Below are 14,534 nucleotides of genomic sequence, written 5' to 3' on the forward strand. Positions count from 1 at the left end.
ATGCTGTCAAAACCAATTTTGCATAGTAGAGTTGGTAAATGGGCCTTAGCACTGACAGAATATTCATTGACCTATCAGCCATTGAAATCTGTTAAAGGCCAAATTGTTGCTGATTTCATTGCTGATCATTCAGTAGTGGAAGAAATGTTAAGTTTTGTTGAGAACCAACCTTGGAAACTTTATTTCGATGGATCCAGCCATAAGAATGGTACTGGAATTGGAATTATGATTATTTCACCAAAGAACATTCCAACGAAATTTAAGTTTCGACTTAACCAGTTTTGTTTGAATAACGAGGCTGAATACGAAGCCTTAATAACTGGGCTTGAAATTTTGCTCGAGCTGGGGGCAAAATGCGTTGAGATAAAGGGTGATTCAGAGTTAGTGGTGAAACAATTAACAAAAGAATACAAGTTTGTTAAAGAAAACTTGATAATGTATTTCATTGCTGCAAATGCATTACTCAAACGTTTCACTCACGTCGAAATCCAACATAATCCTCGGATAGAGAATCAAGAAGCAAATCTCAAAAGAAAAGTTGCAAGAATTGATCGAAATCAAAGACAAGCGTGGTTCGAGAGAAGCGCCTTCTAAGAAATTGTCAATGCCAAATCTTGAGGGGGCAGAAGCATTAGACGAACACGCACAAGGTAAGAATTATGTCGAAATTTTTACTATTAACAATTTAACGGATAATGATTGGCGAAAGCCAATTGTTAATTATTTGGAAAATCCTAATGGAACAACTTGTCGGAAAATTAAATACAGAGCTTTGAGCTATGTAATTGTTGGGAACGAATTGTTCAAAAAGACTCCATAAGGAGTTTTGCTCAAATGCCTTGGAGAAACTGAGGCGTATTTGGCTGTTTCTAACACCCATAGTGGGGCGTGTGGATCACACCAAGCAGACCATAAAATGAAATGGTTATTATTCCGACAAGGTGTATATTGGTCAACCATGCTAAAAGATTGTATAGATTTTGCCAAAGGTTGCCAAGAATGCCAAAAACATGCTGGAAACCAACGTGTGCCAGCAAGTGAACTACATTCGATAGTTAAACCATGGCCATTTAGAGGTTGGGCTTTAGACGTAATTGGAGAGATTAAACCTAAATCGTCGAAAGGCCGTAGATATATTCTGGTAGGAATAGATTATTTTACAAAATGGGTAGAAGCTGTCCCATTACCTAACGTCACTCAAGATGTAGTCATAGAATTCATCCAGAAATACATCATTTATAGATTTGGCATTCCAGAAACCATCACCACAGACCAATGATTTGTATTCACGGGTCAAAAGATGGTACAATTTGCTGAGGATACAGGGTTTAAGTTATTAACATCGACACCATATTATGCCCAGGAAAATGGTCAAGTGGAAGCAGCAAATAAGAATATCATCTCCATAATCAAAAGAATTATATGATCAAGGTCTAAAGTCAACTTCACTAAGTCAGAATGTTTGGATGCAAATGACAAAGATGATGTTCGCATGAGGGGTGTGAGATCTAAAGATAATTGTTACTTTTTAGTTCTTCAAGACAAGGTTTATTCTTTTACTTTGTTTAATGACTAAATAAGATGAAGTCAAGCTATGGCATCAAAAGCTTAGGGATCTCAATCTCAAAGGTATGAAGAAAGTTATAATTGAAGAAGCCATCAGAGGTTTGCCTAAACTTAAACTTGAGGAAGGTAAGATCTGTGGTGAGTGCCAAATTGGAAAGCAAACTAAAATGTCCCACAAGAAGCTCCAATATCAGGTCACCTCCAAGGTTCTTGAATTATTGCACATGAATCTCATAGGGCCTATGCAAGTTGAAAGTTTGGGTGGAAGGAAATATACCTTTGATTGTGTTGATAACTTGTCAAGGTTTACATGAGTGAATTTCACTATAGAAAAATCAGAAACCATCAAAATTCGTAAATTCAGCGTGCCACGTCACGATTATTACATCGTCAAATGGGGTTATGGTTCATTTCTAAAGAATCTTCATGTTACAGGGGTTGGAATCTAAAAATAAATTACAGGGGGTAAATCAGAACTCGACTATATTACAGAGGGTAAACATATATTAACCCTTGAAATAATTAATTGTTTTGTGGATTATAGTGTGTATTAATAATTGATTGATATTTTACTTTAAAAAATACAAATATATTTGATTGATAAATTACAATACAAGAGTGAATACATCGTTCCAATTTGAAATTGTTATTGCAATTTGACCGTTTTGGAGAGAAAACTTTAGGTGAATTCTACGGTACAGTCACCCAAATGACTTTTCCAATAAAGTCAAACATTTTAAATTAGTTTGTGGAAAACCGGCTTTAAAAGTCTAAATAAAAATGGAATTTATTAAAGGACCAACAGGGAAATGTATTTTACAACCCTTTATATTATGTCCAAATTATCAAGATATTACACTAGTTAAAGCACAAATTAGATGGTGTGATACAACGGCTGAATATTTTTTAGACAAATATTTATATGAAAGCCATGAAAATATAGATCATTTTTTATATAATGAATATAAAGGATTAGCTCAAGATTTAAGGAATAAACTTAAAGAAATAGCTAGATGAGTGAAGAAAATAATACACTCACAACCAGAGTCAAAGCTTTGCTTGACGAAACCAAGAAATTAAATGAGAGATTTGAAAGACAGATTTCTTTTCTTGAAACCTTACCTCAAATCTATAAACAAAATAATTTGTTTACAAAAGATTATGAGCAAGGATTAGAAAGACCCCATGAAACTTGGGAAAATATGGAAAAAGATTTTCCGTGTTACAATAAAAATGAGAATAATAAATATCCTCATATATATCATTCTTTTAATCCTCAGTTAAACAATATCACTGATATGATTAATTATCTGATAAAAAACTGTTGTAAACAACATCTTTCTCTTCAAGAAGGGGGGAAGAATAAGGAAAAGATTGAAGAAATTGAAAAAACTCTATTTTCTAACTATAAGAAATGAGTATAGAAGAAAATATAGAATATCAACTCGAAAAATTAGATCAACTTATGGCTACTTTAGACATAAGTGAAAAAGATTCCATTAAGGAAGAACCTGAACCTAAAGATCTAAAAGATTTTGTCTACGACTTTAGTTCTGATGATGATTCAAAAGACGATGGAAATTTCGTTAAAATAGAACAATTAGAAATGGGCGAAAGCTCAGGAACAAAAAGAGGACCCTCTTATAATTGGAATGCAGAATTCCATAGGGAATTTTCCCAAGCTAAATACCAAAAAATTCCTATGAGTTATATTCCCAAACATAGTGTAAACGATGGAAGTGGAATTTTAAATATTGATTGCGTTGACAATCTTGTCCAAGCCATAAGAAGTTGGTATAATAAAAATACTATCCAGATACAGTTAGATAGTGACTTAAAAGGTCTAAGCCCAAAACAAATTTTTAATTATCTTTTGTGTAGAACAGAAGGTAACGCATATAAATTTCTGGCCGAAATACCTGAAGAAGAACAAACTGCAGAAAACAGTATGGGAATGATTAATAAAATCTTTGAATGGCTTCTAAATGAATTCAAAGGATGGCAAGATACGGTAGACTCAAATACCGCCTTTAACACTGAAAAATTATGGAGAATAATGAATTTATCCATATGTAATCCTTGTTACATAGAAAATTATATTTGTGAATTTTCACAATTATATTATGATTTAAATAAAGACACTAGAGAAAACCAAAAGGTTGTCGAATTATTTTACCAAAAATTACCTATGTCTATGTCCCAAATAATTCAAAACGAATTTAACAGTGCAGTATCCTCAGGAACGGTTAAAGATACTTTAGGAGCTAGAATTTCTATCCTTAGAAATTGGATGCAAGAACAATGCCTAAAGAAACAATCAAAACGAGATGCACGAATAGGTTTGTGCTGCGATAGAATCCAAGGAAAAATTGGAGCATATGGTTGTGAAAAAACTAGGAAAAGAAGAAAATATCCTAGAAGAAAGAAATTTAAAAGATTTTCCTATGGTAAAAAGAAACATAGGAAGAAAAGATTCTATAGAAGAAAAAGGGAGTACCCTAGAAAAAATAAAACCTGTCCTAAAGGTAAAAAATCATGCACATGCTGGCTATGCCATGAAACAAGACATTATGCTAATGAATGTCCAAAGAAAGTTTCTAAAGAAAAGAAACAAGTTTTAAACATGATCTATAGAATAGGTTATGAACCAGTAGAATCAGACTCAGATTCTGATTGGGAGCAACAAAGCTTCTATGAACTTTGTACAGATTCCGAAGATGAGCAAAACCAAGATTTTGAGTAAAGGAAACCCTAGTGCTACCTTTATTAAAATAAAACTTCGTAAGAAGGAGATTTTAGCCTATTTAGATACAGGCGCAACATTATGTTTTGGAAAACGAAACATATCAAGAAATTGGGAAAGATTAGGAAAACCCAAAGAAATAATTGTTGCAGATAAGTCAAAACATCAAATATGGTTTGTTTTGAAAAATATCTCAATTACTATAGAAGGTCATGAATTCTTCATACCAACAATTTATCTCCATGATTCAGGATTAGATTTAATCATTGGAAATAACTTTTTAAAGTTATATGCACCGTTTGTGCAAAATGTTAAAACTATTTCTTTACTTTGGAAAAATTTAGCAAACCCCAAAGAAAAGACAAAAGTTATAACAACAAAAATTATAACTAGAAATGAGATTATTCAATTAATTTCTGAAAATCTTATAAACTTAAAGAGTATTTGGGAAGAAGGTAAATTATTTTTAAATCTTGAAGAAATAGAACAAAAACTTGATGCTGTATGTTCAGAAGATCCTTTGGATAATCTGAAAAATACAAATCATGAACTTGTTACCATCAAATTACGAGATCCTAATAAGGAGATTAATGTAAAATATAAAATGCCTTATTCAGTACAAGATAAATTAGAATTTCAAAAAGATATAAAAGAACTTCAAGAAAAGAAGTTAATTACTCCATCTGCAAGTCCACATTCAGCACCCGCTTTTTATGTGACAAATCACAATGAAATAAAAAGAGGAAAAGCTAGAATGGTGATAAATTATAAGAAACTCAATGATGCTACAATCGGAGATTCTTATAAATTACCACGAAAGGACTATATTTTGCAAAAGATAAAAGGAAGTGATTGGTTTTCATCTTTTGATGCAAAATCAGGATATTATCAAATCAGACTTTCAGAGGAAACTAAGCCTTTAACAGCTTTTTCATGTCCACAAGGACACTACCAATGGAATGTTCTTCCATTTGGACTAAAACAAGCACCATCTATATACCAAAGATTTATGGATAATGCTCTCAGAGGATTAGAACATATATGTTTGGCTTATATTGATGATATTTTAGTTTTTACAAAAGGAACTAAAGAACAACATCTTAAAGATGTAGAAATTGTTTTAAACAGAATTTCAGAAAAAGGAATTGTTATTTCAAAAAAGAAATCACAATTAGCCAAAAAGGAAATCGAGTATTTAGGCCTTATTTTTAAAGAAAATGGCACCCTCGATTTATCTCCACATGTTCAGGAAAAGATTCAAGCTTTCCCTGATGAATTGAAAGATCGAAAACAAATTCAAAGATTTTTAGGATGTTTGAATTATATTGCCAATGAAGGATTTTTCAAAAACTTGGCAACTGAAAGAAAGATTTTACAGAAAAAGATATCTGAGAAAGTTCCATGGTCATGGACTGAACAAGATACTCTAACTGTAAAAACTATTAAAAGAAAAATTAAAGTTTTACCCAGCTTATACAATCCAACAGAAAACGATTTTTTAATTGTTGAGATTGATGCTGATAAAACAACCTGGGCAGGTTGTATGAGAGCTCTACCTAATGGTAAAGCGATACTGAATCTTGATGATTCGGGAAACTATGTTGGTGATGTAACCCTTCAACAAGGAATGAAAGATACTGGAGCAACCCAGTACGCTAAGTCTAGTAGCTCGAAAGAGAAATTAGACAAACTCTCTGATTCATCAGAAAAATTAGTATCAAGAGATACTAAGATTGATTATTCTTATGAAAATATTAAAAATAAGATAAAAAATGAAGATCTTTTACTTTGTAAATATGTTTCAGGATCATTTACAGATACCGAAACAAGATATCCAATTCATGAATTAGAAACATTGAGTTGTGTTAAAGTTTTAACAAAATGGCAAATGGAATTAATTCCAACCAGATTTTTATTAAGAACAGATTCCAAATATGTAACTGGATTTTGGAAATATGACCTTCGTGTCAATTATAAATATGGAAGACTTGTAAGATGGCAGATGAAACTTCAACCGTTTCACCCATATATTGAATATATAAAATCTGAAAAGAATTGCTTTGCAGATGCACTGACAAGAGAATGGAAGCAGCTATAAAGACGCTACAGAATTCTCTCAGACAAAAACAGGAGCAAATTGCCTCTGCAAAAAATCGTCTAGAAACTCTTCTTTCTGAAGAGGGGGAGATGATATTAACAATTCAAAACCTTGAAAAACTTTGTAAAAAAGAAACATCAACAGTTTCAGAATCTAAAAATAGTGAAAACTGGGATCTGCTTGGTCAAGATTCTGGAAAGTTTAACTACTATGTAAAATACTCAGCTCCAAAAGAGTCAAACATCCCAATTGAGTCAATAGAACCAAAAGGATGGAAATCCCCAACAACTGTCCTTGCAGATTTACCAAAAACATCTTGGGCTGATAAAGTCGAAGAAGATGAAAGAAAAAATGGAAAAGAAAAAGAACCCATTGATCAACAAACAAGCCAAAAGATTGACAGTCAACTTGGAGGCAAAAAGAAAGCTTATGTAATTTTTGATGGACCTATGAAAGGTATCTACCAAAACTGGGAAACCACAAAGTTACATACAAACGGCAAAAATGTCAGATACAAAGGGTATGAGACCCTTGAAGAAGCAAAAACAGCCTACAACGCTGTTTACAAAGAAGTTGCGACAGCAAACAATATAGTCCAGCCATCAAAAATGGAGACTAAGAAGAAAATATCTGTAGATAGAATTATCTATGGAGAAAGCAAATTTGTTAAAGAAGTCACCATTGGAGACTACTACAAAAACTGGAGATGGTTAACCAACTACTCAGAAGAGTTAAAAACAGAATGTTTTTATCCTAGCAACAACGGGATAGAAGTAAAAGCTGTAACAGTCCCGGGCATAGGAAAAGAATTAGTCAGATCATTCTATGATTGTGGAATGATTAAAATAATGTATCTTCAAGAAGATGCAGGAAGAAAAATTCATGAACTAGAACTTCTTCCAAAAGATATAGGCGAAATCGCTTATAAGTTCAACAATAGCTTCGCAAAAGGTAAAGAGTTCTTTTTATCTTTTACTTCAACTTATCCATGGTTTGAAGACGATGAAGTTATTAAAGCCAGACACTTAATCAAGATTGGCATTTCAAATCATTCATATCCAACAAATGATGGAAGAGATGTAGATCCAAGACCAGAATGTTTTCTGCATCAAATGGAAAAATTCTATGATGCTCTCATCAGATTTGGAGTAAAATTACCAAACTTCAGGGTAATTACTGCAAAAGGAAGTTTTCTAGTCTATAGTGATTCAAGGAAACAAGCAAAAGAAGAGCATCTTCAGCAAATCCTAAAGTTTGAAGAAAACTTTAGTGGGCTTGAAGCAGACTTGGGCCATCTACCCGACCCAATCCAACAGGAGTGCTGCCGACACTTTCAAAAATACAAAGGACACCAATGCAAGTGGTGCGCAAAGGAAATGAAAAACGTGGCCGACAAAGAATCGTTGTATGATAGTGACATATCACCAAATAACGAAGAAAATGTAGAAAGTTAGTGGGCATGGGACCCATTTAGAGATAAGCCTTATCTCTAAGGCAATTATGTAATCTACTTTTCTGTAGTTCTTTTGTCGTATAGTAAGCTGTAGCCAGCTGTAAGGATGGAGACGTAGTACCTATCTGTAAGTCTCTTTGCCTATAAATAAGAGCCTTGAAGCTCATTTGTATTTACCATGTTTTGAAGCAATATAAGTTATATCGTTTGATATGAGCTTGCCTCTTAGTTTTTAGAACTAGTGGTCCTATAGTGGTAAAACACTATAGTTGAGAATTCTTGAGGTAATACTCTGGAGGAATTCGCCCTGAGTTGGGATAAACTCAACACAAGCAGAAAAAACTGCTGAAGAAGATCAGATTGCTGAAGCAAAACAACCCATATTTCTGAAGAAAAAATCAGGTATGAATTTATCAAGAATTATTATAAAATATGTCTGAAGTTTCATATTTTGAAGGAACATCTAGTTATCATGCTGATAGCATAATAGATAATAAAATTGAAGAAGCAGATTTGTCTTTAACTGCTGAAGAAAATTTTAAAAGAAAGTTTAGTAAACTTAAGGAATTTCTGTCAAGAAAAAATATTCTAAAATTCGGAATAATGGTAGGAGAGGAAGCAATTCCAATTGAAACAACTAATGGAAAAATAGTTATATCAACTATAGATAAACAACAAATCGATAAAAGACTTGGAAAATTTTCTGAAAACGAGAGAAAAAAGATTGGTTATATTCATATATCAACCATTCAAATTCTAATCAAAAGTACCTTCATGAAAGGTATTGATTCACCTCTAGAAATAGCTCTAGAAGATTCTAGAATTAGAAATAAAAAACAAGCAGTAATTGCAAAAGGAAATTGTAATCTAAAATATGGAAAGATAAAATTTGATATAAATTTACAGATGGGATTATCCCTAAAAGATATAGATTTGAATAAATCTATAGTTTTTCATTATAAGCTAAAAGATTCAACATTTATGAAAGAAGGTAATCATCCTTTTACAATTTACTACAGAATTAATTATGCTTTGAGTAATTCACATCATAGCATAGAATTTATAGGAAAAGAGACAATTCATATTGATGAATTATTTACACCATTAATTACTTTGGAAACACCAATATTTAAAGATATCACGAGAAATAGTTTTTCTCTGATAGAAGCAGAAAAGAATATGTTTGAAGAAACAGAAAAACCGTTGTTTAGAAGCCAAAGTCTTCGAATAACATCACCAAACAAAGATCAAAAAGATTTTAGCAAATCATTAAGTTCTCAAACCATATTTGAAGATGATACTTCATCCTCATTCGAACCACCTAGAAAGGATTTCGAAATAAGCAGAGAAAAAGAGCTTAAGGATCTGCATGATTCTATAAAAACTCTATCGATACAGGTTAATAAGATTAATCAAAGACTATAAAAAGTCAAAATGCCTGGTCTAACTCTTAAATCAGAATTAATATTTTTTAAAACTAGGTTACAACATCTAGTAAGTGATATAGAATGGTATTATGATCTAATATCATACAAACAAATAATATATAAAGCTCAAACTTTAATGAGATCTCATATAGATTTAATTGAAGATCTGGTAGAAGAAATGCAAGAAAATCTCACAGAGATTCAAATGAAAAGAGCAAAAATTCTTTTAGAACCTTTTTGGGGCTTAGAAGGAATTGAACACCTTATAAACGAAGCTCGAGAAAAAGATAAAGCTCGAGAAAATTCCGCTGGTAATTCTGCTGAAAATCTATAATGCCTGGATTAAATCTAAAAACAGAGTTACAACTCTATAAGCAAAGACTAGAAGAAATAATTTCTGAAATAAATTATCAAAATACAAGAATTATATTAAAACAAATTCTTTTTGCTTCACAAGATTTAATAATCTACCATGTAGGATATATTTCTAATTTATTAGAAGAAATAGAAGATTCGAATACTCTTACAAGTATTCAGCAAGAAAAAGCAAAAAGACTTTTAGAACCCTTTCAAGGTTTAGAAAAAATCGAAAAAATGTTAAAACAAACAAAAACTGATCAAATGCTAGAACAAGAAAACCTCCGCTGGAGAATCAACAATTAAGATATGCCTGGACTAGATCTTATAACAGAATTAAGACTCTTCAAGAAAAGGCTAGAAGACATAGTCTTTGAAATAGAATTATATTATGAAAGAATTGTTTTTAAACAAACTCTTTACAATTCTAGAGAATTTGTTATATATCATATAGAATATATTGAAGATCTATTAAGAGATACAGAAGATTTAGAAAATCTTACTCAAATACAAAAACAAAGAGCTAAAACACTTTTAAAACCTTTTCAAGGATTAACTAAAATCGAACAAATGTTAAACGAAGTTCGAAAAAATTCCGCTGAAAACCCCATTCCAAACCTGGTATCAGAGCCGGAAACACAATCCTAAGGGATAAACATGAAAATAAAAATAAAAAAGAAATTAAAAAATATTTTTTATATAAAACAAAAGCTTTTTAAAATCGTTTTTCCGAATAACCGATTTAAAAAGACATCCACGTGGCACTCTCCTATTAAGCCACATAAGCGACTTTTCCAGAAAAGTCATAAAAACAACTGCAACATAGCAGTCCCCAAAACTTTATCACATGATAAATATATTATTCATTAGAGGATAAGGTCTCAAAGGATCAGAGGCCTTAATTGTGATCATGTTGACCAGAGACAAGACTTCATTGTGACCTTTTTGACCATAGGCTAACTGATCGTCTGATGTGCAATAGTCATACGATCAAGGTAAATGAGAAGTTATTCTTGTTTCTTCACATGAGAACATAGGATAGATCCTTTACATAATTTTTCTACACATGGAACAAACATTAGGGTATAAATTGCTTTTTTTTTTACTTTATTATCATCAAAACCAAAATTTAGTGTCAATTTTAATCTCTTAGAATTTTAAAATGATTCTTTTAATGAAAATAAATTTCACTAACAAGTGACAATATATTTCTCTAACTGAACTAGTTACAAACCCGTGCATCCGCACGGGTCTGGGGTATTGGTAAATCATATTTTAGATGTAGTTATAATGAGTTAATAAAATATAATGAGTTAAAATTATCGCAACTCTTGATAATATATCCATAAAAAAACTCTTGAAAATAGAGTTAAAATTATCGCTACAGACGATATATAAAATCTATGTTTAAATATTAGATACAAATAAAGTCAACTAAAACTTCTTTAAAAAAAAGTCTCCTAAGACTTAGACAACATATAAATTTTTGTCTTCTTCAAAAAAACATATAAATTTTTGTCTGGTTTCGAGGAAACCAAAATTGAATTATCTTATAGCAGATAAAAGATTAGCAGTCCTCGTGATCTTAACTCTGTTAGTAGGGACAATGCATAATTTATTCTAGGTTCGGGGTTCAAACCCCGGCCACCACATAAAAATATAAAAGATTAACACAATGTAGCATTTAAACATGTCGTGATATTATTTATTCATGCTAGCAGAGATCACATAAACACGTTCTAATCACACATGAGGAAATAAGCTGTTCTTAAAACTAGTCCAACGTCCAAACCCCTTGGACTAGCTATTTCAAATTTAAATTAAAAACATGCATTTTGAATATTGAAATTTAGATAAATCTAGATGACATAGAGCACCATGAAAGATAGTTAAAGCTCTAGGTATATGTTTCTTCTCTGATGTTGTTTTTATGTTTTGATTTTGCGTAGAATAACATGAGCACCATGTTGTGGCTGAACAGAAAGCACCACAGCTGGAGCATGAGCATATGTTTGAGAAAGTTCAAATGAAAAATTTTGTAAAATCAATGCCATTGCCATCTTTGCTTCCAATAGGGAAAAGTTTTGTCCAATGCAGATTCTAGGACCCGCTCCAAATGGAAAATATGAAAATCTACCATTTGTTGCCTTGGCAATTCCACCAGAAAATCTCTCAGGATTGAACATCTTAGCATCATCACCCCATAGTTCACAGTCATGGTGAATCAAAACAATTGGCATGTAAACCTCCATTCCAGCATATAATGTCAAGTCTCCAAGTTTTATATCATTCTCAACTTTTCGAGCAACACCGGTTACAGGAGGGTACAACCTCAAAACCTCATACAAAATCATGGCCATCTAAAACAAAACAAATTTATGTTACCAAGAGTATTAAGACTATTGGAAGATATCATCTTAAACAAACATAACTAAGCTGCAATTACAAGAAGATGAAATTAAAATACTTACAATCTTAAGTTTATTTAGTCCATCAAAGTCTGGTTTTTCATTGCCAAATACTTCTAATACTTCCTTCCTTGCACGTTCTTGCCAATCAGGGTACCGACTCAACAATACCATTGTCCAAACGAGCAAATCTGAAGTAGTCTCTTGCCCTGCAACATGGAATAACCTGCATTCCCCCACTACTTCTTCAAGACTCAATCCCATATTCTTGACGTTTCCATGTTCTTTAATTTCTCTGTGGTTCGACTCTAGAAGGAGACCTAATAAGTCATTCTCAGTGGCTTCGCCTGCCTTTATTGCCTTTTCCCTCTTGTTAATTATATTCTTAAGAGTAGTTTCTATTTGTTTTTCATTTTCATTTATCTTTCTATGATCAGCGGTAGGTAAAAACCTACAAGTAAAAAGAATAGTCATGTAAAACTAGCATCTTAGTGATTAGAGAAGGAAAAAAGAACTGGCACTATGATATAATAGTCTTACCTCCATAAAGGGATTAAAGATTTCATTAGATTTTTCATTATAAGTTCACCTTGCTCTATTTGAAGTTGAAATACTTTTCTTCCTTCTTCATAACTACTTCCAAATGACGAACGAGCAATAACATCACTTGTCAAGCTCTGAAGGGAAGGCCATATGTCCATTTCACATGATCCATTTGAAGACAACATTTCTTCCCAATTGCTAATCAAATCATTGCAGCTTTTCAAGAATGTTGGTGTCATAATCTACGGTGTAATAAAAAAGAAACATCTATAAGAGTTCAAATAAACAAATCTATGTAGATTGTAGAGGTGTAATTTGCAGGGTAAACAAAACCAAATTATTATTTTTTTGGCATTAACCCTCCGGTTCCCAAGGGAAGGGGGCTCTGGTAATCAAGAGTTCAGCCACGAGGTAAGGATAACCTGACAAAAAATTGTTCTACCTAAGAATCGAACGCGGGTTCCTTTGAACGATTCGTCTTTAGTAAAGCTCATTAACCACGTAAGCTCAATTGCTTGGTCAATCAAAAACAAATTTTACCACACTAGCAGTGCAAAAAATAAATGAAAAAGAAGATAACCTTCAATTTTTCCATGTGAAACGCAGGGTTGATTATCCTTCTATGCTTGGTCCACTTTTCTCCTTCTAGTTTAACAAGACCACGAGTTATTAACTTCATAAACTTATATTGAACCTTTGGGAACTCAGACATCTTGTTGAATACTTCTCTTATTTGCTCAGGTTCATTGAGAATCACCCATGGTTTCATTCCAAACCAAATAAAAGATTTTTTCCCTGCATACAATGGGTGGAATATTAGTGAAGATCAATTGTACCATAACATGACTTCAATGAGGTTGCCACTAATCGGCTCAAGATGTTGATGATGAGTTCATTGTATCATTGTATCACTTCAAATTAGTGATAGATTTTCTCTATCACTTCAAATCAATATTGTAGTAGTAAAATTGAGTATGAAAAAAAAGAAAAATACCGTGTGTTTGAACAGCGTGATGAATATAAGGAGCAACACGTGGTGCAATATCATCAGAAAGATTCATGGGTTTGGATTGAACTTTCTTTTGCATAACAAAATAATCCTTTGCATCCCCAAGCAAAAGTCTATAAGGATTCCCTTGAAGGCCTTGTTCTCTTAAAAGCTTCTCTATCTTCTTTGGCTTCAGCCACATCCAATTCAATACCCTCCATGCATATACCAAACCAAATGTCACAGTGATGAGAATTATGGCTGAATTTGTTGCCCAAGATAACTCCATTTCTTTGTTTGTAATAATAAAACCAAACCAAGTGTGTAATAAGTTTTTCGGAAAACTGTGAACATATGAAATCAGAACCATGAAATTTATAGAAATTGGTATGTGTGCAGATGAAAATATATTCCCTGGTCTTGTTATAAATTACTCATTTGCAATGTTTTATGTATCAAATTAATTATTAGAATATCAAGAAAGTATTATTATTCCCTAAAAAAAAGTATTAATTATTATTTTTCCTTTTTTCATTTAAAAAATAATTTGCATTTTTATATGGTCAAATACGTCAACAAAAGTGAATGTATTTGAACTGAATTTTTAACTAGATACATCAACTTTTATTGACCCAAATTTTTCTTATAAATAGGACCGGAGAGTAGTAAAATATAATTATTGTGGGATCCACTAAAATTTGGTTTTTTCTAGATTACCCTCTCTTATTTAGAGGGTATTTACCCCCTCATGATATCAACCAATCAAAATGTAGTATACGTTGGCAACATTAAATGTCAAATAAATGAGTAAATTTTTTCTATATAAAAAAAAATCAATTTTAGGTAACTTTTAATACTTTTAATTTTTATTTAATTATAGACAAGATTACATTATAGGTCCTTTATCTTATTTATTTGTAACACTTTGGTCCTTTATCTTTATTTTTTTCC

At 32.0% G+C, this 14,534-nt stretch overlaps 3 protein-coding genes across 3 annotated transcripts; 2 read left to right on the forward strand and 1 right to left on the reverse strand.

Annotated features, from left to right (window-relative positions):
* Positions 1–594, forward strand: LOC146947050 (uncharacterized). Its single transcript, XM_085748369.1, has one exon. The coding sequence runs from the start codon at positions 1–3 to the stop codon at positions 592–594; it is 594 nt and encodes a 197-aa protein (XP_085604495.1).
* A 7,458-nt stretch (positions 595–8,052) lies between these two features.
* On the forward strand, positions 8,053–9,285 carry LOC146947051 (uncharacterized). The gene has a single exon (XM_085748941.1). The coding sequence runs from the start codon at positions 8,293–8,295 to the stop codon at positions 9,283–9,285; it is 993 nt and encodes a 330-aa protein (XP_085605067.1). The 5' UTR covers positions 8,053–8,292.
* Positions 9,286–11,322: 2,037 nt separating this feature from the next.
* On the reverse strand, positions 11,323–13,931 carry LOC146947052 (cytochrome P450 72A68). Its single transcript, XM_085744768.1, has 5 exons — positions 13,590–13,931; positions 13,176–13,390; positions 12,593–12,837; positions 12,116–12,503; positions 11,323–12,004 (listed from the first exon to the last, which is right to left on the reverse strand). The coding sequence occupies exons 1-5, from the start codon at positions 13,870–13,872 to the stop codon at positions 11,573–11,575; spliced, it is 1,563 nt and encodes a 520-aa protein (XP_085600894.1). The 5' UTR covers positions 13,873–13,931; the 3' UTR covers positions 11,323–11,572.
* Positions 13,932–14,534: the final 603 nt, after the last annotated feature.

This window comes from Medicago sativa, chromosome 2 (assembly GCF_051527215.1).
Source record: "Medicago sativa cultivar Bolivia chromosome 2, Bolivia_mono, whole genome shotgun sequence".
NCBI lineage: Eukaryota > Viridiplantae > Streptophyta > Magnoliopsida > Fabales > Fabaceae > Medicago > Medicago sativa.

Coding starts and splice junctions, on each gene's coding strand:
- LOC146947050 (XM_085748369.1), top strand. CDS start 1: ATGCTGTCAAAACCAATTTTGCATAGTAGAGTTGGTAAATGGGCCTTA.
- LOC146947051 (XM_085748941.1), top strand. CDS start 8,293: ATGTCTGAAGTTTCATATTTTGAAGGAACATCTAGTTATCATGCTGAT.
- LOC146947052 (XM_085744768.1), bottom strand. CDS start 13,872: ATGGAGTTATCTTGGGCAACAAATTCAGCCATAATTCTCATCACTGTG. Junction 13,391..13,589: donor TCACGCTGTTCAAACACACG/GTATTTTTCTTT, acceptor CATTGTATGCAG/GGAAAAAATCTTTTATTTGG. Junction 12,838..13,175: donor TTCACATGGAAAAATTGAAG/GTTATCTTCTTT, acceptor ATTACACCGTAG/ATTATGACACCAACATTCTT.